The sequence below is a fragment of the Prunus mume genome, linkage group LG8, assembly GCF_029339155.1.
Source record: "Prunus mume cultivar Tortuosa linkage group LG8, ASM2933915v1, whole genome shotgun sequence".
NCBI lineage: Eukaryota > Viridiplantae > Streptophyta > Magnoliopsida > Rosales > Rosaceae > Prunus > Prunus mume.
Genome location: NC_142705.1, coordinates 7488422 through 7509047, shown reverse-complemented (window position 1 = coordinate 7509047; position 20626 = coordinate 7488422). Strand labels below are relative to the sequence as shown.

Here is a 20626-nt window from a genome sequence, read left to right as displayed (position 1 = left end):
TTTTGTTTTTTTTCCTTTGCAAGTACCTATAATTGACGAACTTAGAGAGTTGACACATGGGGAGACGAGAAAGGTCAAAGGTGACACGTGGATTTGAGGGGCAAGCCCCTGCGCAACGACACTGTTTGGCTCCTTATTTGGAAGAATAATTACAAAATGAAATGATTCTGCACATACGTGAAACTGTGGTTTATCTGTAAGACATATAGTGTTTTGCTGTGATAAGTCTTAATCAATGATGTAGTGTGGACCCTATGTATTAACAGTAAAAAATCACTCACATACGCGTCAACATTTGACAGTATGAGCAAATGTAATATCCAAGGAAAGCCTGTCACATTTTGACACAAACCTGATCAGGGATCGCATGCCGTACATTATATAACTGCGTCGGCTAGTACATACAACTACAATGTGATGTTTAATTACATTTTTCTCAGGCTTTGCTACTGTATACACTTTACCCCCAAAAGAAAATTACTATATACACCAGCAGCAAAGCAACAATAGTTGGACAAGTAAGGGTGGTGATTCTAGTGAAGGATGGGGATATAATTAAGGGCAAAAAGAAACAAGTCTCCTAATGAGATCGCTTCTGAACATCCTCAAGAACGACGTGTGCAGCATTACGCCCAGGAGCTCCCATCACACCACCTCCCGGATGGGATCCACTTCCACACATGTACAGTCCTCTCACCGGTGTTCGATGGCCGGACCTGTATAAAAAAAGAAAACACAATCTTGGCGTTAGGAGAGTAGCAGATGGAAAATAACTATTTCTGAGTTGCTGTCAAAGTTACCATCCTTTAACAGGTCGCATTAGGAAAAGTGAATCTAGACCCATAGCACCATGAAAAACATTACCCCCTGTTGCAAATATTCTAAAATCAGTACATTTAAACATTCTGAACTGAAAAATATATTAAACCATGATTCTATAATTCCCATGGTCTGCTGTAGTATGAATGCATGATTTCAAGCCTCAGTAAGCATGGGATAGGAATCTGCATCTGTGCGGTGAAATACCTGTAAGACCAATTTCCCTTTCTAGATCCGGTGGTGCCAACATGTCATAGCCAATGACTGATGAACTGAACCCAGGGGCATATTCATCAATCAAGTTAAAACATCTGCGTGCATATGATTCCTGCAGAGACAGATATCAGCATATCTCGGGTAAATTGGACAAATCATGTGTGCAGTGTGTGTATATACATGCAACCGGAATGGTAATTGCAACTCAACTCTGTATTTAGGATCTCCCCAGCTACCATCTGAGGGTTTGTAGGGTGTGTATTGTGTAAACAAGCTAACCACATGCTTACCTACAAGAGAAGGCAAAGGAAGACAAGTATAAAAATGAGTCTCACTGCTATGTGTAAATGGACAAAGGCGTAAGGAAGATTAGTTTCATCGTACCAGGAGGAGATATAGTGTTATCTAATGAAGAAGGAATTGTCATTTCCATAACAGGTCTCCTTGATGGTAAGCCATTCCAAGCCTCCTGACAAGCTGTACCAATTTCCCCCATACTGTAATGTTAACAAAGATGACATAATTAGGTGTACCATAAATGTCCACGGTTCAGCATGCTGATCACATTGGAACTATCCTTGGAAAGGCTAAAGTTTCAAATTTATACACTGATATACATAAATACAAAAACTTATATAATTTGTAAAAATTATCCGCACCTAGATTAACACAATACTTTGGATTGCATTTTAGTGGTCTCTCAACCAAATAAGACCATGCTCTTCCATATGAGCTTAGTTTATCAACCAGGTTGCACTATGTAGAGACAACACATGGAATTTCCAAAATGAGAAGAATAAAAGCTACATACTATCATACCTCTCAGTACCAATGCGAATACTAGCTGTATGCTGAGGACCCACCTCTGGATTACTCGATTTGCAACATTGGAACTGAGGCAATCTATCAACAGCAACATTAATTTTTGTTGTTCCCTGTTCAATTCAATGATAGCAAAACTCAAATCAACATGTCTTGAGTAAGCTGAAGATATAGAAACTAGTCCATGCTTGGAAGGAGATAGAAGTCCCATCAGAGAAATTTTTTCATTGGCATAAGAAACAGAGACTCGTCTACAAAGGTAACTTAAAACCAAAAGAAACATATGTACAATGCTAATCAATGTATCAAATATTCAAAGTTGCCAACTAAGGGTTCTCACAGAGCTGTAGTCAGAGTTCTTAATAGCATGAAGAAAGTCACCGGGAAGAAAATCTTGGGGCACCAACTCCTGTGTCAGAAAAATCATAATGTTTAACTTTGAAAGGAAATACAGGACTCATTGGAGAGAAATTCGAAAGGTTTATGTGAGTCTGGCATATCAGCTTGAAACAAATGATTTTGACAAAAACATGTTTCATAAGTATAAAAATAGCTGTTGATGCTCCTGTGTCATGGAATAAAAACATAATATTTACCATGAAAGTCTTGTAGGGAGTTGCATTCGATAAAACAACTGAAGAATGCACTTGTGTCCCATCACCCAGGCATACCTAGATTATAAATATTTTATCAATATCTGAATGAAATATTTACTTAGTTAAGAACATCTTGGCAATTCAGCAACTGAACTAACCCCATTCACTATGCCTGTGTCTCCAATCATCACTTGTGAAACCTAAACAGGGAAATAATATCATAAAAGTTGAAAGACAAAATCTTATAGAATGAAACAAATGGTTGTATACTAAAATGGAGGGGATGTAGAAACACACTAAAATGTCTAAGTTATTAGATACTCAATAGATATGAAAAAGTTAAACAAGAAGAACCGAGATGTTCTTTAGTTTAACATTATGCCAGTATATAATCCTAAAAGAAAACGAAAGATCTAGATGAAAATAATAAGACAACAAAACTTCATTTGGTGATTGCAGGAAACCTTAACGGAAATCAACATTGCCACACTACTGAAGGCCATACTTCAAGAGCTCAAATACCTCTGCATTGGTAACAATATGTACCCCAGCTTCTTTAGCAGCATTACTTATGGCCAATGATACAGAACCCATCCCACCTTCAACATGCCTACAAAGAATGCAGCTCATATATTATCAAATAGATTCAACGAACATTATTGGAAGCATAAATACGCATTATTCTGATATACAATTAACAATTATCCTACTCATAAACTTCACATATGAGGTACTTACGACCAAATATTACGATCACCGTCAACTTCACCCGTGACATGATGTAGCAGAACGTATCCACTCCCAGAATTATGGATACTTACCTACAAAATGAATATAGAGAAAGTCAGTTGATACTGCTAAAAACTAGCAGAGCATCATTAAAATTTTCATAATAGATCTGAACACTAGTTTGGTTACACTTCATGAAAGTAAAGGAGTGACAAATATGGTTACTCAAAAATTCTAATAACAATTCGTTTGTATGAAGGTGAGGGAGAGGAGAGAAGAAGTTCCAATAACAATTCTGGTCTGTCCTCCAAGATACTTTCTAACTTCCAAATCCACTTATCAAAGTAGGAAATTTTGTTATTATTATCATACTCCATCATGCTTCCAAAGATAATCCTTCTATACATTATCAAAGTATAAAAGTCCTACCATACTTCCAACGATAGCTTCTACTGCAAGTGTTCCCTTGAGTATATCCGACTGCATTACATCATTGGCATGTGAAAGTAAGATTCTTTGCTCAAATGACTAACATATCTCTTTAAATCAAGATGCACTTGTGACAGTCATATGGAAAATATGAAAACCACAAATGAACAGCTCAAAGGCAACCTCAAACCGCTTATTCAGATACTTTGAAGTTGGGGACAACAAAAGATCCACAAATTCCCTGCCAATTTTTAAAAGCATTAAAAGGAAGTGACTTGTTGGGAAATTCAATTGATAGTCAGATACCCATACTTACAGCATATCTTTTTGGCCTAAAGACAGAACTTGTTGCAGACAACGAGCCCAAAAAGCTGATTTGTGCCACTTATTCCGGAGGCCATCATAGATAGAGGAATGTTCCCAAGGGAAAGTTTCAGGGGTACGTGAATCCAAAACAAAATCCACAAATTTTTGGAACCTATGCAGCTGATTTTCGTAGCTATTAACCAAAACAAAAGATTGATTTACGAGCTCTACAAATTTTTTTGAATGAAGCTAAACATAAATTGATCATATGATTGAATGAGGAAAAATTTGACCTTGTATAAGCATCTGCATCTCGTTTTGAGAACTTCGAAATTTCCAAGTGATCTTGTTCCTGGTTGAGGCCCAAAAGCAGATAACGCCCATCAAGACATGGTGTGAACGATGAAGCCAAAGGCTTCAACAGCTTCAATCCATGTCTCGTCAATTCCAGTTCCCTTCACCAAATCAAATTAGTAACAAAATTGAACTAAATTCGAACAATAATACCAAATCATAATATCAATGTTCAATTAATTCGTTGAATGCGGGACCCACGCAGGCACCAGACCCTACCTGGCGATGGAGGGGCGGAAGAGGCCGTAGAGGTAGCTGCAGCGAGTGAACTTGAAGCCGGGGATGATCTCTTCAGTGACGGCGCCGCCGCCAATGACGTGGCGGCGCTCGAGGACGGCGACGGAGAGGCCGGCTCGGGCCAGGTAAGCCGAGGCGACCAAGCCGTTGTGGCCGGCGCCGATGATCAGCGCGTCCCATTTCTTGGCCGTAAGGTGGCGCTTGGCGGCGGTGGTGCTGAAGGCTCTTCGCCACAACATCGAGTCCGGATGATGCGCGTAGAGTTTGGGAGCTTCTTGTTGTGTGTTTCATGGAGGAAGAGGTAGTTCCTTCAATGTGGGATGAGCTTTGTTCAAACGAACATTTCAATTCCGCTGCTGCGTGCAGCGGCCACTGGCCAGTGGGCAGTGAGACTTGGTTTTCTTTTTGGTCGTTAGGGTGGGCGGGACCCGGCCACGTCGGACGCTGGTCATGTCATCTACGTTTCCCTCGCGATTTGTTTGGTTCTGTCTGTAGCCTAGTTAGTAAAATAAACGGGAAAAGTTGGAATAAAATATGCACCTATTTTATTCAGTAAAATTTTGACAAGATACAACTGAAAAAGGAAAATATAAACTGGGCCTTAATTTGTAAGTAGAGTCTTATAAGTCACCGGACCTTTCTCGGCAATCAGCCCATCCGGACCTTATAAGAGCATGTGGAAGAAAAGAAAGGGCCACAACATTTTACAGCCCTTAGAGTCAAATTTGCAGAGAAACATTGAAGAAATTATCCATGTTGTCCTATATAATGGATTTAGAAGTGTCCCAAAATTACAAAACGGTATAGACCTCACAAGCTGTCCATGATTTCTTGGTGAACCTTAGAGCATTCACAATGGGGAGGTGTAAATTTGGGAGTGTAAAACTACTTTTACATCCCTTTTACACTTCATAAGAGTGTAAATATGTTTTTGCTCCTGAGGAGGTGTAAATTCAGGGATGTAGCACCTTTTATGCTAACTTTTCTTCATTTTTCTTCTCTTTTTTTGGGTGGGTCCTGTAATGGATGTAAAAATAGATGTAAATATACATTTTATTTTACATTTCCATGGTGGTGATGTATATTTATATCCATTAGAACGATTCCGGTGACTTGGGATGTATATTTAACATACATCCCATATACATTTCTGTGGATGCTCTTATAACTAATATCTTCTCTTGAATCACTTTGATTTTATTAAATTTGGTTTTGGGGTTGCACTAGAGTTGAATCACATTTCAAACTCCTGTGCTCGAAAAGGTTCTTGTATTTTCGTAGAGTTAGTAATTGTATGGGATGAATTTGTCAAATGACTAATTCTTAAGCACCAAGTATCCAGCCAGTCATTTTCCCCAGTTGATTGATAAAGAGCCTGAAAAGCAAAGCAAATTATAAAGGAGAGATCGTCACTTTATTTTCGGGTGAAAAGGGGGGTAACACAACCCCAAGCACAAACAGAGATGATCATCACTTTTGGGATAAGAACAATTTGAGTTTTATTAGCAGAAAAAATACAGGTAAAGGATCCCAATTCTTCCTGATAAATATCATCCCGAAATTGCTGCTGCTTTTTCTTTATTCTTTTTGTTTTCCTTCAGGGCTAAGCACCAGAAAAATGAGGCTACGGGTTCACATCACATTCAGGGTTGAATAGTTTAGAGATGATGCCGAAAGATGCTTTCCTTGGGGGTAATAGCTCAAGATAAGCGTGTAGCTTTAAACTTTCCTAAACATGATCATCCTATACTTAAAATAATCAATTTTTTTTTTCTCAAAAAACAGGATAAGCAAACCTCAAAAGAACACAAAGCATGCACTTTCATTACCCAATCCGCCGATTTCAAAGGACAAGAAAAAGTATAGCAAATCTGAGAAACTTCACATGGGCTTATGAGTTTTGTTCCACACTGATGAATAATATAATATAGACAAGCAGATTAGACAAAGAAACACCCTTTTCTTTATCTCCATTTATGGACAAAAGCTACAATAATGGAACCCTATGCATATCATACCATTTCATATGCACTGAAATACCTAGTAGAGATAAATGACTAACAAAAAGAAAACAAAATAAGCTTGGATTGATGAACAATGACCCAAGAAAACCAAATTCTCATTTCTAGAGTCAGACAGAAACTAGAATACAGGATAAAACTAGGACCAGAGAGTATCCAATTTTACACAGTAGTTAAATAAAGAAGTGTGATTCTTGTAAGTAACCACAACATGGTCCTGCCACTTCCAGAAAACTAGGAAGAAGAATTTGTTTAATGATAATAATGTAGGATGCACACATATACATGTTACAGCAACATTTGTTTCTTTTGTATCAATAAATATCAAGAAGTTGTTTGGAAGACGTAATCTGGATTTACAGTTTTACAATCATTTTCTTGGAAGTGAAATTAACTAAGCAGGCAAGCCAGATTCTCCTAACCAACACTGTTTTGCAATGATAAAATTTAAGGAAAGAACATTTCACGATGACATCTAATTATTCTCAAAAGGTGAGTGGGTTCTTTCTTTAATGATTCTCCCCTCTACTTATGAAAACCCACATGCTTATAATAATATAATATTAGATCATCGTACTTCCAATTAAAAAAAGACTTGGAAAGGAAGCAATTGACTGTCCTTGGAATCACAGAACTCTATCTCTCTCTCTCTCTCTCTCTGTTCCTAGTTTCTGCTTCTTATTCTAAACACATAATATTTTATAATATGCAAACCAGAAATTTTGTCTGCCAACTTGCATCACCCCATTTGCATGAACAGTGATCCTGTGATCTCTTCTTTGCTAGCCCCTTGACTTAAGTATACTACCTTTCTTTATATTTCAGACTTTCTATACCATTCAGCTTCTCTGCCTTAGGCTTTCCCTTTCAATTTTTTCCAATCCTTTTATCACCCGAATTCATTCTCTCTTAAATAGAAACTTTGTTCTGATCACTTTCGACATACTAATCGTTGCTCTAATATCTCAGAAACATGAGCAAGCTTTCTTGCCCGCAACCCAGTTTGAATTGGACAGCCAAACAAAACAAATTGTTCGAAAACGCTCTGGCAACATATGATGAGGAAACCCCTGATCGTTGGCACAAGATAGCCAGGATTGTTGGAGGGACGACTGAAGAGGAAGTGAAGAGGCAGTATGAGATCCTTCTATCAGACATCAAGCGCATTGAGTCAGGCAAAGTTCCCCTTCCTAAGTATAGGAAAGTTGGAGCAAGTAACATCAGCAATGAAGAAAAGAGGTAATACGCTTCTCCTTATTACTTGATAAGATGAAGACTAGACAAACAGCTTCTAAATCCTTGGTTAACCATATTCAGACCTTCTATAACCACAAGATATATGAACTGTTCTATGATATCACCAACTGTAACAAGTGAAACACACTTCTGTATTAAATCCATACTCACAAATATAAGGATTCTATGTATCACTATTGTGCTTGTGAAAGCATAGAAGTCCATCTTAGATAACCTCGAGCCTTAATTTGATACTAACCTTCTTATTCTTCATTTTGCATGAGCTTGAATCTTCTTCATAGGTGGAGTCGCACTTTCAACATTGTCATTATCTGCTCTTCATCCTAACAGTTAAAGCCATAGTGGATGAAAGAACATTGCTTACTCCTTGCTCATATCTTTTGTTCCTATACTGGAAGAAATTTTGTTCATTGATGATGATTTGCAGCACTAGAAAGCACTTAGTTCAGAAAACACTACAAGCTGCCTGTATAATAACTTCCATTTTTCTTCTTCAGGCTGAAGATCCTAAAGCTCTAAAGGAAGACGCCCTCCAGAAGTAGACAGAGCACCAAATTCCTCTTAAGTGGATCTAGAAATTAACTCATAACACCCCACTCCCCCCTACCCCTTTCCCTTTTTTGTTCCTGTAACTTCTAGATGCAATATACTTTTGTCTTGCACATGTACCCAGGAAGAATCATCCCATATGCTATTGCTTACTTATTTCTCATCATTATTTAAAGAAAGGATGCATATCACATGAGCCTTAGCACTTAGTCACATAGGGTGGGTTGGGGTTAGGGGAAGAAATCTTAGGTTCAAAATTAAAGAAAGGAAGCATTAAATAACATATTACTCTAACTGAGTGACACATTTTTAAACTCATTACAATAAGTTTGCAACTAACATTGTAAGATTCAAATCATTCCCAAAAAGGGCATGAAACACTGAATCATTTGGATGTAAACTGCTAATTTTCCACGTTTGAGTGTTAGCATGCCAACGAAAACCGGCTAACAACTAAACTATATTACCATTCCAGTCATCATGAAGTTTGCTCCGTCAGTCACTCACACGCACATGCGCAATAGCAATTGATTGATAAGAACTCTAGCATTTGCTTTCTATACATTTCTAGTCATTCATGCCAATCACATAACCTATATAAATGCTAGAAAAGAATCTCAAAAATGTCTTACACTACTATTTTCTCTGCAACCCAGAAAACAGAAAAGCTCGCAAAATGTTCCTAATCTGTAGTTGTCTGCAAAGGCAGTGGTGTTTCTCCTTCCTTTGGGCCACCGCCACTCTTTTCTCTGTAAAGTTTTGCCCTTTCAAACATCTGTTTTAGACCAAACCAAAACCAGAATCATCTTTAATTATCTCCCAAATTTCCAACAATTCACAAATATAAATCTGCCACTAAGTAAATACATGTTCTGCAAACAAGAGAGAGAGAGAGAGAGAGAGAGAGAGGCTAGAAGCGTACCTTCCGCACTGTCTCTTTCATGCAAGTTCTGTGTTCATCCATTGAGGCATGAATAAATTCATGAATGTGATCCCTCAAATTCGACACAAAGCTGCCACTCCCAAAAATTTTCTTTCTACAAGAACCCATAGTCGCCGTCGATTTAATTTGTAATACTAAAACGTCTTCGTTGCTGTATTTGGCGCACTGAGGTCCTGAGGAGCTGAGCAGGAAAACAAAATGGAGGTAAAAGAAACTGACTTGGGGAAGGAGGTAAAGGCGCCAATGCGGCCGTGTGGTGATATTAACTCTTTCCAAAATGCAAAACGACGCCGTCGGATATAGGGTATATTCTGGATAAAAATGCGATTTGAACTGGGCCGAGTTGAACCATTAGGCCCAAAACGGAAACTGTACGTATACTTTCAGTCACAGCCAACCAGTGCTTTGCAGTTCTCTCTGATAATTTGATAAAGCAGAAAGTGAATGCAGAGACAAAGATGTCATTTCAGGTTCGTCATTACAAATTAACCTTAACCCATAAATTTTCGGTGTTTAAAAGAAGCGAATTTGCAGAAATTTCTAATCTTTTCTACGATAGATAATATTGGGTTCGGCGTCAATGGCACGACGGAAAATACTAGCGGAGATGGGATACGAATTCACAATCATGGTACATTGTGTTTATACAAAAGAAGCAATCTTTTTTTGGTCTTGCTTAATGGGTAGCCATTGAAATTTTTGATCTGGTTTATGGGTCAAGACTGCAGACATAGACGAAAAAAGTATAAGGATGGATAAGCCTGAGGAATTGGTGATGGTTCTAGCTGAGGCCAAAGTACGTCTTCTTTGTCCACTTTTGCTTTTTTCTTTGCTTTCTTTCAATTTGGTGGTGGTTTTGTAATTTCTTTAGTTTTACTTTGCTGGTCAAATAAGTGGGTTCAATTTTGTTTTACAAGAATTGCAATGTAGAACTGAGATTCTAATTTATATGCATTACTTTTCAGTGTGCATGACTTTTGAATTATATTTATGAGAATATAACTTTCATTCAAGTGTGTCTTGCCTCCCTTTTTATGTTTGTTAGGCAGATGCCATAATTTCAAGGCTTCAAAGTACAAGTCAGCCGGATGAAGATGCTCATGCAACACTGTTGATTACTGCGGACACAGTATGCGTTTATATGTAATATATTTACATTTTTCAACTTCTTGCTATTTGAAATGCATCTGATTTTGACATAGATTAGTTTCTCATTCGCTAAGAATCGAAATAGAACATGTCTCTGTTCTAAAATTCTGTAATTGAAATCCCCTTTACTGTGGTCTGGTAATTCCATTTGCTCTTTAAGTGTGGCCCACTTATCCAGAAAACATGTTACAGGTAAAAAAACATCAGAAGCTGTTTTTTCTTTTAGTGAATTTTAGTGAGTGTCTCTTGTGTTGTTGGCATGTACTGTGCAGTTAAAGGTTAATTCTCACTACTACTGCGTCTTATTGATTTTGAGGTGGTGGTGTATGAAGGGATAATAAGGGAAAAACCATCCAGCAAGGAAGAAGCATGGAATTTTATCAAAGGTTTGCTTAAATGGAAACTGTCCACCTTTTCCCTTTGTTAAAATTAGCTGGATGTAGTGGTCAAGTCTTTGTGGGTTGCAGGCTATTCTGGCGGTCAAGCAGCAGTTATAGGATCTGTATTTGTGACCAACCTTAAAACAGGAAAAAGAAAAGGTGGATGTTGCAGAGCGGAGGTACTTATTCTTTTACAGCTTAAGCTCATTCTTTAGCTGTCCTGTCCTAAGGAGCATCCATCAAGTTTCAACATGTCAGAAATAACCTTCTTTTCTCCTTTTTTTGGTTCAAGTTTGTGATTAACGAAGATTATGGATAGTTATATCCTTCATGGTTAGTTTGGTAATTATAATATCTGTTTGATGATGTTGTGGTACAGGTTTATTTTCATATCATACCAGAGGAGATTATTGATAGCCTGGTAAATATTGGATACATAATCACTTTAGGTACTTCATTGTGAGCTATTTTTCTTTGTTGAATTTTGTTTATGAGTCTGATGTTGGCCCAGATAGAGGAGGGAATTACACTCGATGTCGCTGGGGGTTTGATGCTGGAACATCCACTGATATCTCCTTTTGTAGAAGCAGTGGTTAGTTCTCTCTTCTCTCTATCTCATGTATATGCTGCAGAGATCCAACTAAGAGAGCCTTTAATATGGTCCTTTCATTTTTTAGCCCCATTCCTTGTGCTTCACTAATAATGTGTTCTAAAATTTTCTTGCATCTTCCAAATGATTCAGCAACCAAAAAACTTGAATTTTAGCCTCAGTATATCTTTGCATCTTGCATGCATATATATTAATAATCATAATAGTTTGCCCCTCAATTATTGCTCTTGATCTGCCTTCTCAAACATTTCTTTGCAATGTGCTTCGTTTGGTTTGTGGCAGGTAGGGACGACTGACACAGTGATGGGGCTACCTAAAGAACTCACAGAAAAACTCATTCATGAAGCACTCCAACTGCTGTAGTTACTAGCGACCAGGCTCTTGTTGCTAACATGGCAGCTGCAGATGAATCTACAATTTCCCGTCAGTTTCAGAATTGTGGGATTTAACCCCATCATTAATGACTTCAACTGAGGTTTTGCAATTGTTTTTACCACAGCAATTTTAAACATTTTTTATATTGATTATGGCGAAGATGTATATTAAATATCATAGTTCTCATAATTTTGAAGATATGATATTAAATTGGGAGTTTCACTAAAACACCAAAAATGAGGGTTGAAATTATAAAAAAACTCAAGCACTATTTAAACATATAAACACACCCAAAACCAATCATTACACACACTCAAAACCCATTTATAAACACACCCAAAAAGTTGACTTTATGGTTGATTTTGGGTGTGTTTCTATGTTTAAATAGTGCTTGGATTTTTTTATAAATACATGTCTAGGATTGGGTTTATTTATAAATTTGTATATTAAATTATGTTCCTTTGTATTATCATGTAATACCTTAATCATGTGATATGAAATTCCACCATATCCAAGTAAAAGAAAGCCTTACTGGGATAATTGTTCTCTTTTCGACAATATAGAGCATATCATGCCATAAGCTACTTTCAAGTAACAAGATGAAACAGTTCGAAAGAATTTCTCATCAACAAAAATGCTGCTCTCAAGCCGCTCACTGTAACATAATACAATTTCACATAGTAAAATTCTCATGGCTGGAAATACGACTATACAAATACTGTCCTTTTTCCTTTTTGGCTTCTTTCTGTCATGAGCATTGCAATTACTTGTAAACCTAATGATACACATGTTACAAAAAGACCCTCTAAACTCGCTCAATCTGCGGCCGCACATCAAGCTTATGATGGCGACAAGGATCTAAATGGGTGACCTCGGCTTTAAATTAATGGAGCTGAGGGTTGCTTATCTTGTCAAAAAGCCGCTGCAGCTGAGCAGTAAAATTCTTGTCACCCATAAAGCTTTGAGCAATTGAGGATATAATAGATTTAACCCATGAGCCTTGGGGCTTTGAGAAGATAAATGCCCCTCACAAACCCTTTTCCAACTTTACCGACATCTTTTAATACATCAGTTGGATCTTTTACTTCCTCTGCTTCTTCTTCCCGCCCCCGTTTCTGCAGATATTAGGATCAGAGAATACAGCTGATTAAGATGTGTAGAATAATAATTTTTTAAAATTTTCATTGAGAATTTGGGATACACATTTATTCTGTTGGAACACATCCAATTATACCTTTGAACTATATCTCCCCCACGTTATGCCAACAGCATCACCACCCAGAGAATCATACCATAGCTTGAAGGTGTTGGAGTACTCTTTCTACATTCAAGAAAAGATGTAAGCAAAGAAAGCATTGGCCCAGAATGACATAGGACGCAACGGCATCATGGTCAAAATTAAGGCATTGCATAATACTTGCCTCTATATCCCCAACAAAGCACCTCATTGGATCAAAGTTTACCAATAGCTTATTCCTTAGGTCCTCTGAGTTTCCATTCAGATCACCAGGCAAAAGAAAGGGGTGAAAAACCTTGCTCGCATTCCCACGTGCCACATGCATCCCTGAACAAGATATGCTCATAATGAAAACTTAGTACATACCAATATTTGAGTGTTGCATTGCCATAAAAGGAGAGAGAATAGCAATAAAACCGTGGCCATGCAAAAATTCAGGTAAGATAAAGAACCTTGATTTAATTCGGACGAGAAGAGAAGACGTTGGGGGTAAGGTAATTTATCTCCGTGGAGAAGAATCACAGCATCGTAATTGTTCAAAGGAGTTTTAAAAAGGCACTGCAAACCAAGAATTAAACTTTAAAAGTTCACAACTTCGCATATATCAAAACATGCATTAAGGAAAAACCATTAGCGGATACAATTAGTAAATTTGTCAGGCTCACCTCCCATCTATAAGAATCATTATGATCCTCCGATATCAGTTTGGTCAACAAGTTTGCACTGCTACCAGCATAGGCCATCAACCTTTTTAACTCCTTGCATATTCAACAAGATAAACTTCTAGATAAGCATAGTAAAGAACATATATATAATTCCTAGCAAAAATGTTAATGCACTTGGTACAGGCATACAGATAGCCAGCCATCACAAATTTTAGAGACATCCATTTTGTTGAGGAGTATTCATTTCAATGTTCTGTCAGCCAATGGTTTCAATTAGTCTTATCTTTTGATTACAATCATTAGAAGAATTAACGAAAGTCCCCCATGTCTATAATTAACATTTGCATGGAAACTAAGTTTTGAACTGATATTCTAACATGAGCCAAGAAAAGAATTAGACAATGAATTTTAATGGAAAAGGAAATGCATTGAAATGCCAGTAAAATTTATTAAATAGGCAGGATCAGCTCAGGCAAAGTATCATAGACGAGAATACTAGAGAGAGCACCAAGAACTTACTAAAAAAATAAATTTATTACAGGAAAATGAAAACCAATCAAAAGGATCTACTAACCATTGAGTTTGGTGAGAATCTGGTCCAAGCTTCGGATGCCTTGTCATAAGCTGTAGCTAAGAACATTGCTGGATTTACGCTTTGCACATTTTCTTCATAAGTTTTTCTACTTGACATAAAGTTATCCTGAAGTTGAGAACTGCTATTAGTAGCAACCAAGAAAATATAAACTCAAGAAAACAAAGAGATCAACAAGGTTCTTAATTAAAGCTAACTCAAGAACTTACGCTTATCTCTTTCTCATCATTTGGAGTCAAATCATTATTTATGTCAACAACTAATGCAGAAAAGGTCCAGTCATAATCCGCTAATAATCGCAGGAACCTGTTGATGAAATTACCATGCATATGAGAGAACAGTTTTAGCTGAATAAGACAGCACCATTGTAAAGTTTTGCAATAATTATTGTGTGTGCGCCACACCGCATTATTTCTAATTGCCAGTCAAGTTGGAATTATTTGACTTAGATGCTCCTAAGTAAAAAAAGAAAGCAAGCAATTTAGTAATTCTATCTTTTTAGGCAAAAGTGTCATTGAGAACTATATAAATGCCCTGCAAATAGGATATATAAATGTCAACCTTAAAAATCCAGTGATTCGTGAGGAAGGAGCATTAAATGGTAAAGGCTTCAAAAAAATGTATGCAACCAATAGCTCAATTGCCTCCTCCAACAAGCAAGCAGAAAACAGATGCGATGCAACCCACCGTTTTGCAAGCCTTCACATGAAACGAAAAAAGTTATATGCAGTAAAAGATCATAAATAAGAGATAAAAAGTGTAAATGGTAAAACTCACCTAACAACTGGCCCATATGCTGCGTAACAACCCTGTAATCCATTAATCATGCTGGAATGTTGACTGCGAAAATATAGTTCCCTGTCCATATTAGAAACCTGCTTCACTTGATCATTTCCAGCTGCAGTTAGAAAGAAGTTGAAGGGGTCAGCATTAATAGAATCTGACATCCTTTCTTATTAAAAGGGGAAAAAGAATCTAACATCCCAACAGTGAAAATGTAATCATACGTGAGTCTTAGTTCTTACTTTCCCGTCTCAACAAAGTCAGGCCTCTCTCATGCCAAATTTTAAGGCGAAAGACATATCCAGAGACAAAAACATCCACATCATCCTCAGTAGCTGTACATGTCATCCCCCAATTATTATGGAGACTGCCATAGTAGTATCATCAGATAATTCTTTCAAAAGACAGTATAGCTAGTATTGAAATTTTTAATCCCAGTCTGCCCACCTCTCTCCAATCTTGAGAAGGAATGCAGATTTAGTTTTCTCAATCGCAACATCATCCATTGGCCAGTTTCCAGAACCTTCCAACTAATTAGATCAAGTAATGAGGCTTTGTTAACTGACTGGAAATATTAATTTTAAAAATCATGAATAGTCGAAGGATATAGTGGCGTGCCTGGATCATAACTTCCAGCGGACGAATGCAGGAAGGGGGGAGACTACGTAGTCTTAGAAAAGTACCCTTTTCATTAGCAAGGGGATGAGGTTCAGGTGGGAAGACAGATGAAAACCTGAAAGCTGTATATAAATATATAGATGTCATGATAAGCGTGCATTGCTTGACCTTGAGCAAAAGTGGTAGAAGGAAGAGCTATATAAAAAGCATACATTTATATACAAATTATCTTATCATTTTTTTTTTCTGGATATATTTATACTATTATTTCAAAATCATATTACTAATGAATTTTTACAAGCTATATGACTGTTATTATATTTTCGAGCAATGAATAAAATTTGCCAATCTCTTTTATCAGCAAAAGGTATACACACATGCTGAGGAAAAACCCAAGTGGGCCAAAGTGACTGTACAGATCTTCAATACTGAAAAAAGGTTTCAAATTGCCCCAAATTTTAAAGCATCATGTGTGTGTGCGTGCACATGTGTAGAAAACTTTAATCTAAAACTTTTGATGAGTTATACAGAAGAAAAAGGAAATATAATGAGAATATTTCCACCAACCTTTGAAATTAAAATTCTGGAATGAAAGGGTCGATGCTAACGAACACAACGTATAACAACAATCAAATAATTCCATAAATAGATCATGCTCGGCATTTATTTTATTTTTATTTTATTTTTTTTCTAGCTAAGAAATTATACCTGAATCTAGGGGCTGCACAGTAGAAACCTTCAGAGGAATGTCTTCAATAAGACGCAGTCGTTTTGATAGAATTTCAAATGCCCCAAGCAAACTCCCAGAAGATGATATAGGATCTGCGGGAGTTAAGATGTTTTCATAAAGCAATAAATGAAACAAAGAACAAGAGAACTATATAGAAATTGACAAAAATTAATGGTAACAAATGGCTCTAACCTTCAGTGCCATATAGCAACGAGAAATCAAGTTGATCCACGATGTGCATTATATTCTCTTTTGATACAGAAAGATGACGCAGAAGCACATACTCAGAAATCCTCTTTAAAATGATATGTCTTTTCCATTGATCACTTTCCCAAACTAAGGAATTGTGCAAACAGTGTCATCATTTTAAGTCATGTAAATCATAATGATACAACAAAGGTCAAATAAGATTTATTTATTTATTTTTTTAAAATAAATTGCCAAAATAAATGCCTTACCTGTGCTTTCTGCAATTTTACCATCTTTAAATCTCCTGAGCTCTGCCTTCTCCCCCCAGAACTTGCGGAATTTGAGAGCCTAGAGAGAATGAGTAAAATCAATACATGCACCAAAAGAAATAATTGACTTATAATTCCAAACATACACTCAAAATACCTCCTCTTTATTATCAGCATCTGGACCAATATTAACAATCCTAAAAGCTTTATCCAAAGAGCTCACTGAAATTCCAATAAGCAATGGCTCTGCATTGAGTGTTGACAATCCCTGGAGACACATACCAATATAAACAAATTGATCTGGTACAAAAACATATCTTTGACGTGAGGTGCTAAATTTAAATACTTGATACCATACATCTTTTATGCTGCATTCAGATAACATGTTTCTCCAAGTGACACGTACAGTCTTCACTCTGTCACTCAACCCTTGAATTAAAACATTATGCACCTTCTGCTCATACAATCTCCAGCATTCATCATCCAAGCAAAATCCTGATGCATAAACTTTACTGTTCCCCTTTAAGTTCAACCTAAAAGAGCAACCATGCACACAAAAAGGAAAAATCAAACCACAAGCAGGCAAGGACAGTAGGGATAATGCAGTCTCAAATCAAAAGTTAACACAAGGTCATTGTACACAATAAAGACAACTTCAATAAGAAATAGATTTGAAAAAATTATACCTTATGATGTGATCATATTTTGCAGGATAGTCAACCCTAGTCACAAAAATTTCTTCAAATCCACAATCTCTACCTTTCTTTATGCATTCAAGTGTCAAAGCAGACTCATCTTGGAGCTGAAATGCAGAGAAATACATTAGTTTGTAAAGAGGTCAATCGAGTGTGTACTATATATCATTACTATGGAGCAAAATTTAACTGTTAATCAGTAGTACCTCGAGGAATCCAACCCTTGTCATCCGGAAGGCCAAATTAAAGTTTGTAGACGGACTACATATAACAACTGGAAATGATTCTTTAAGAGGCAACCTTTTCTGCAATCCCAAAGATCATAGTTAACTAACATCAGTATAATACAATATAGGGGAAAGCATTTTGTAAAAGTTTCAAAATAGACACAGAAGTAATAAGCAAGCAATGAAGGATACTCGTAAAGAGACTATTCCAAAGCTTCAGTCCGAAAAACAAAAGCAAGTTTTTCAAATTATTTCAACTGATAAGAGACATAACAGACTGACAATATAATAAAGGATAGTGTGCTCAGAGTGAAGTTCATAAGTATGTGGATGCAGAAAACTTTCTCGGGAGAGGTCCCCGCATATGCGCCCAACAGTACCTCGGAGGATTAGGCCTGGGCCATGCCTGGGGATACCTTTGGAAACCAAAAAGTTCATAAATATGTCATTCGATCTTACTTTCCAACTTGTCTGTTTCTTAGTCATAGTTTCTCCCTAGAAATCATTTGGGGAAAACAGGTAGTCATAAAATAAGAAAACCAAAAATGACGAGTACATCACATGTCTATTTTGTGGAACAAAAACAACAAAAAACCTGTGAAAACCATAATTGAAGATATTAAGATCCAGTAACAGCAGACCTCCTTTGGAATAGCATTTTGGCCTTTCGGCATAAAGTAGAGCCCATGTTTCCAAAGCTCTGAAGTGGCTGCACATGAAATAACAATATTAAGTATAATAGTCATAACAGTTCTCTATTAAAGCCTTGAAAAACCAACTTTGAGTTAGAAAATAGCCAAGTAAGACAATCTAGTTTCTGTAGTGCACAACAGTTCCTTGTTTTGCAAAAACAAAATACAAAAAAAAAATCCTGTAAAATAAGCATACCAATGAAGTTCAGTGTAACACGGAGTATATGCATTGCCTTCATTGATTTCTTAATACGATCTCTATCCGCAAGATATGACAATATGACAGAGATTAAAAATCCATTCAAGCAATCATAAACATATATTGGTGTCCTCTGACGAGCCCAGACCTACATCAATAAGAATACCCTTGTCAGAGATATTGCATTAAGATTTTTAAAATGACAAGCGGGCGCTTGGTTTATACCTTCAGCAACATTAAGGCCTCTTGTAATTCCTTCCAACCCAGAAAAGTTTTCTTGAGAAATTCTTCCATATCTTCAATAAACATGTCTTCCAAAATACTACTATTATATTTAGGAGTCGCCTGAGGAATGCCCCCTTCAAAAAAGAGTTCAATACATTATAAGCATTTAACTTGAAAACATCATCAAATAGCACAAACACGATAACATACGTTACCTTGATTTAGAGCACGAACATTATTGCGATTCAAGTGCAATTTCGGAATGCTAAAAAGGGATGGTGCTGTAGGAATTATCCTTATACAAAACTCAGGGACTTCAACAAGCTTCATGCCTGTGATACCGATTTATTTGTAATTCAAAAGTTGCATTTATCAGGAACCAAAGAAACAAAAATATTCAGCATTTGAAGTTGATGAAAAGGGAAAAAAAATCAAAAGGTGCCACAAGAAAACAAACCTGGATAGACAATCAATACAGGTTTCCGGATTTCATTCTGTAAGGTGGACCATTCAACCTTTTGAATTAATGAAGAAGACATCAAAAACTTTTTAATTACACAAAGGTACAGGCACCTTTTTGCATGGTACCGGTAATTCAAATAGTCTTTCTCATGGAAACACTCCTGCAAAAGAGAAAATTAGTTAGATTCATGAACTTCCCACATGAGTAAATACAACCTCTCGTGAATCCTGATCACCTAATCTTCTTACCAAAAACTACTATAACCTCAATTGGCAACGATAATAAATAATTCAGAATTAACACACTTATTTTGATTATCAAAACAAAAAAACATGTTACAATCATGAAGTTTGGTGTTCAAATACCTTGGGCAACCTGACCAAAAGGTCCACATTAACCTCAGGTTTTACAATGCACTGTAGGGCATAACTCCCACCAACTGCAATTGATTTCGGCTTCTTAAACTCGAACTCAACCTTGTCTGCACCAATGTCTCTGACGAATCCGGGAGCTTCATCAGCTGTAACCTGCCCGAATTTTAAACCAAGGATGGCCAGTGAGTTCAATGTAAATGGTGAAAAACAAATTCATTAGATGAATATGAGTAAAAGTCCAATTCTTGAAAAAATGCATCCCTATAAGATAGCTTTTCAAATTCAAAGAATAAACAACACATAATCCAGCTCAAAATGGTACAATTTCTCGGCACCCATCAGAAGTTAGGAATTCGGTTTCAGGAAACTAACCTTGAGGTTTTCTGGGATTTTATCGATGGCTCCTTTGATGGCTGAAACGGCGTCGTCTACGGCCTTAGTGAATGCAGGTGAATAGTCTAGCTGGACCTCTTTCAAGAGCTCCGTCACCTTCAGGTCCACTGAGTTCGTGTCTGCAACCAATTCCATTGTTCTTCTTTTGGCTTTGGTTTTGCTTTCGGAGCTAAAACCAAACGTGTAGTTGGAAACTGGTAAAGCTTCTGGTATTTAGGGTTTAGGGTTTAACGGAAGAGGTGGCGGGAGAAGCTGGCCCTAACTTATTTATGGGCTGAGCTTCATTAAAAAAGCCCATATAAGCACAGTCTAATTTTTAGTTGGGCTTCATTAAACTTGGAACAAACCCAATTTGCTTGCAACCATATTTGTAGACCCGCTCATTTTGGTTGGGCCTTTAAAGCCCAGAAACCTTATTTGATGGTACTGGAATAGCCCACACAGTGTTACTAGTCGACGTGTTTTAACATGGATGGACGACGA

At 37.0% G+C, this 20626-nt stretch overlaps 4 protein-coding genes and 1 long non-coding RNA gene across 5 annotated transcripts; 2 read left to right on the top strand and 3 right to left on the bottom strand.

Annotated features, from left to right (window-relative positions):
• Positions 1–232: 232 nt before the first annotated feature.
• LOC103340271 (uncharacterized) lies at positions 233–4894 on the bottom strand. The gene is made up of 16 exons (XM_016796127.2): positions 4491–4894; positions 4211–4372; positions 3928–4110; positions 3795–3852; positions 3612–3662; positions 3192–3274; positions 2976–3063; positions 2612–2653; positions 2454–2528; positions 2198–2266; positions 1855–1970; positions 1420–1532; positions 1246–1325; positions 1027–1147; positions 801–867; positions 233–716 (listed from the first exon to the last, which is right to left on the bottom strand). Exons 1-16 carry the CDS (start codon positions 4745–4747, stop codon positions 581–583), a joined length of 1701 nt encoding a protein of 566 aa, XP_016651613.2. The 5' UTR covers positions 4748–4894; the 3' UTR covers positions 233–580.
• Positions 4895–7357: 2463 nt separating this feature from the next.
• Positions 7358–8496, top strand: LOC103340089 (protein RADIALIS-like 3). The gene is made up of 2 exons (XM_008243454.2): positions 7358–7768; positions 8284–8496. The coding sequence occupies exons 1-2, from the start codon at positions 7503–7505 to the stop codon at positions 8303–8305; spliced, it is 288 nt and encodes a 95-aa protein (XP_008241676.2). The 5' UTR covers positions 7358–7502; the 3' UTR covers positions 8306–8496.
• A 413-nt stretch (positions 8497–8909) lies between these two features.
• On the bottom strand, positions 8910–9399 carry LOC148914613 (uncharacterized). Its single transcript, XR_016122592.1, has 2 exons — positions 9258–9399; positions 8910–9110 (listed from the first exon to the last, which is right to left on the bottom strand). It is a non-coding gene; the product is annotated as an uncharacterized LOC148914613 (long non-coding RNA).
• A 203-nt stretch (positions 9400–9602) lies between these two features.
• Positions 9603–11992, top strand: LOC103340091 (Maf-like protein). Its single transcript, XM_008243456.2, has 9 exons — positions 9603–9748; positions 9838–9909; positions 10000–10074; positions 10324–10407; positions 10744–10813; positions 10895–10986; positions 11187–11228; positions 11319–11399; positions 11700–11992. Exons 1-9 carry the CDS (start codon positions 9737–9739, stop codon positions 11778–11780), a joined length of 609 nt encoding a protein of 202 aa, XP_008241678.2. The 5' UTR covers positions 9603–9736; the 3' UTR covers positions 11781–11992.
• Positions 11993–12392: 400 nt separating this feature from the next.
• Positions 12393–20357, bottom strand: LOC103340092 (nucleolar protein). The gene is made up of 26 exons (XM_089042470.1): positions 20123–20357; positions 19742–19903; positions 19371–19536; positions 19129–19245; positions 18914–19047; positions 18686–18836; positions 18439–18506; positions 17777–17875; positions 17562–17677; positions 17234–17408; positions 17033–17143; positions 16876–16954; positions 16610–16753; positions 16396–16509; positions 15688–15809; positions 15517–15599; positions 15312–15436; positions 15064–15184; positions 14848–14985; positions 14496–14592; positions 14269–14394; positions 13695–13787; positions 13482–13587; positions 13210–13356; positions 13027–13109; positions 12393–12907 (listed from the first exon to the last, which is right to left on the bottom strand). The coding sequence occupies exons 1-26, from the start codon at positions 20276–20278 to the stop codon at positions 12779–12781; spliced, it is 3162 nt and encodes a 1053-aa protein (XP_088898596.1). The 5' UTR covers positions 20279–20357; the 3' UTR covers positions 12393–12778.
• Between the last annotated feature and the right edge of the window lie 269 nt (positions 20358–20626).

Coding starts and splice junctions, on each gene's coding strand:
- LOC103340091 (XM_008243456.2), top strand. Junction 9,910..9,999: donor GATACGAATTCACAATCATG/GTACATTGTGTT, acceptor TTATGGGTCAAG/ACTGCAGACATAGACGAAAA. Junction 10,814..10,894: donor AGCATGGAATTTTATCAAAG/GTTTGCTTAAAT, acceptor TGTGGGTTGCAG/GCTATTCTGGCGGTCAAGCA.
- LOC103340092 (XM_089042470.1), bottom strand. CDS start 20,278: ATGGAATTGGTTGCAGACACGAACTCAGTGGACCTGAAGGTGACGGAG. Junction 18,837..18,913: donor AGGCCTTAATGTTGCTGAAG/GTATAAACCAAG, acceptor TTATTGATGTAG/GTCTGGGCTCGTCAGAGGAC. Junction 15,600..15,687: donor CGCTGGAAGTTATGATCCAG/GCACGCCACTAT, acceptor TGATCTAATTAG/TTGGAAGGTTCTGGAAACTG.
- LOC103340271 (XM_016796127.2), bottom strand. CDS start 4,747: ATGTTGTGGCGAAGAGCCTTCAGCACCACCGCCGCCAAGCGCCACCTT. Junction 4,373..4,490: donor TTCCGCCCCTCCATCGCCAG/GTAGGGTCTGGT, acceptor GATTTGGTGAAG/GGAACTGGAATTGACGAGAC. Junction 1,971..2,197: donor AGAACTCTGACTACAGCTCT/GTGAGAACCCTT, acceptor TGAATTGAACAG/GGAACAACAAAAATTAATGT.
- LOC103340089 (XM_008243454.2), top strand. CDS start 7,503: ATGAGCAAGCTTTCTTGCCCGCAACCCAGTTTGAATTGGACAGCCAAA. Junction 7,769..8,283: donor ATCAGCAATGAAGAAAAGAG/GTAATACGCTTC, acceptor TTTCTTCTTCAG/GCTGAAGATCCTAAAGCTCT.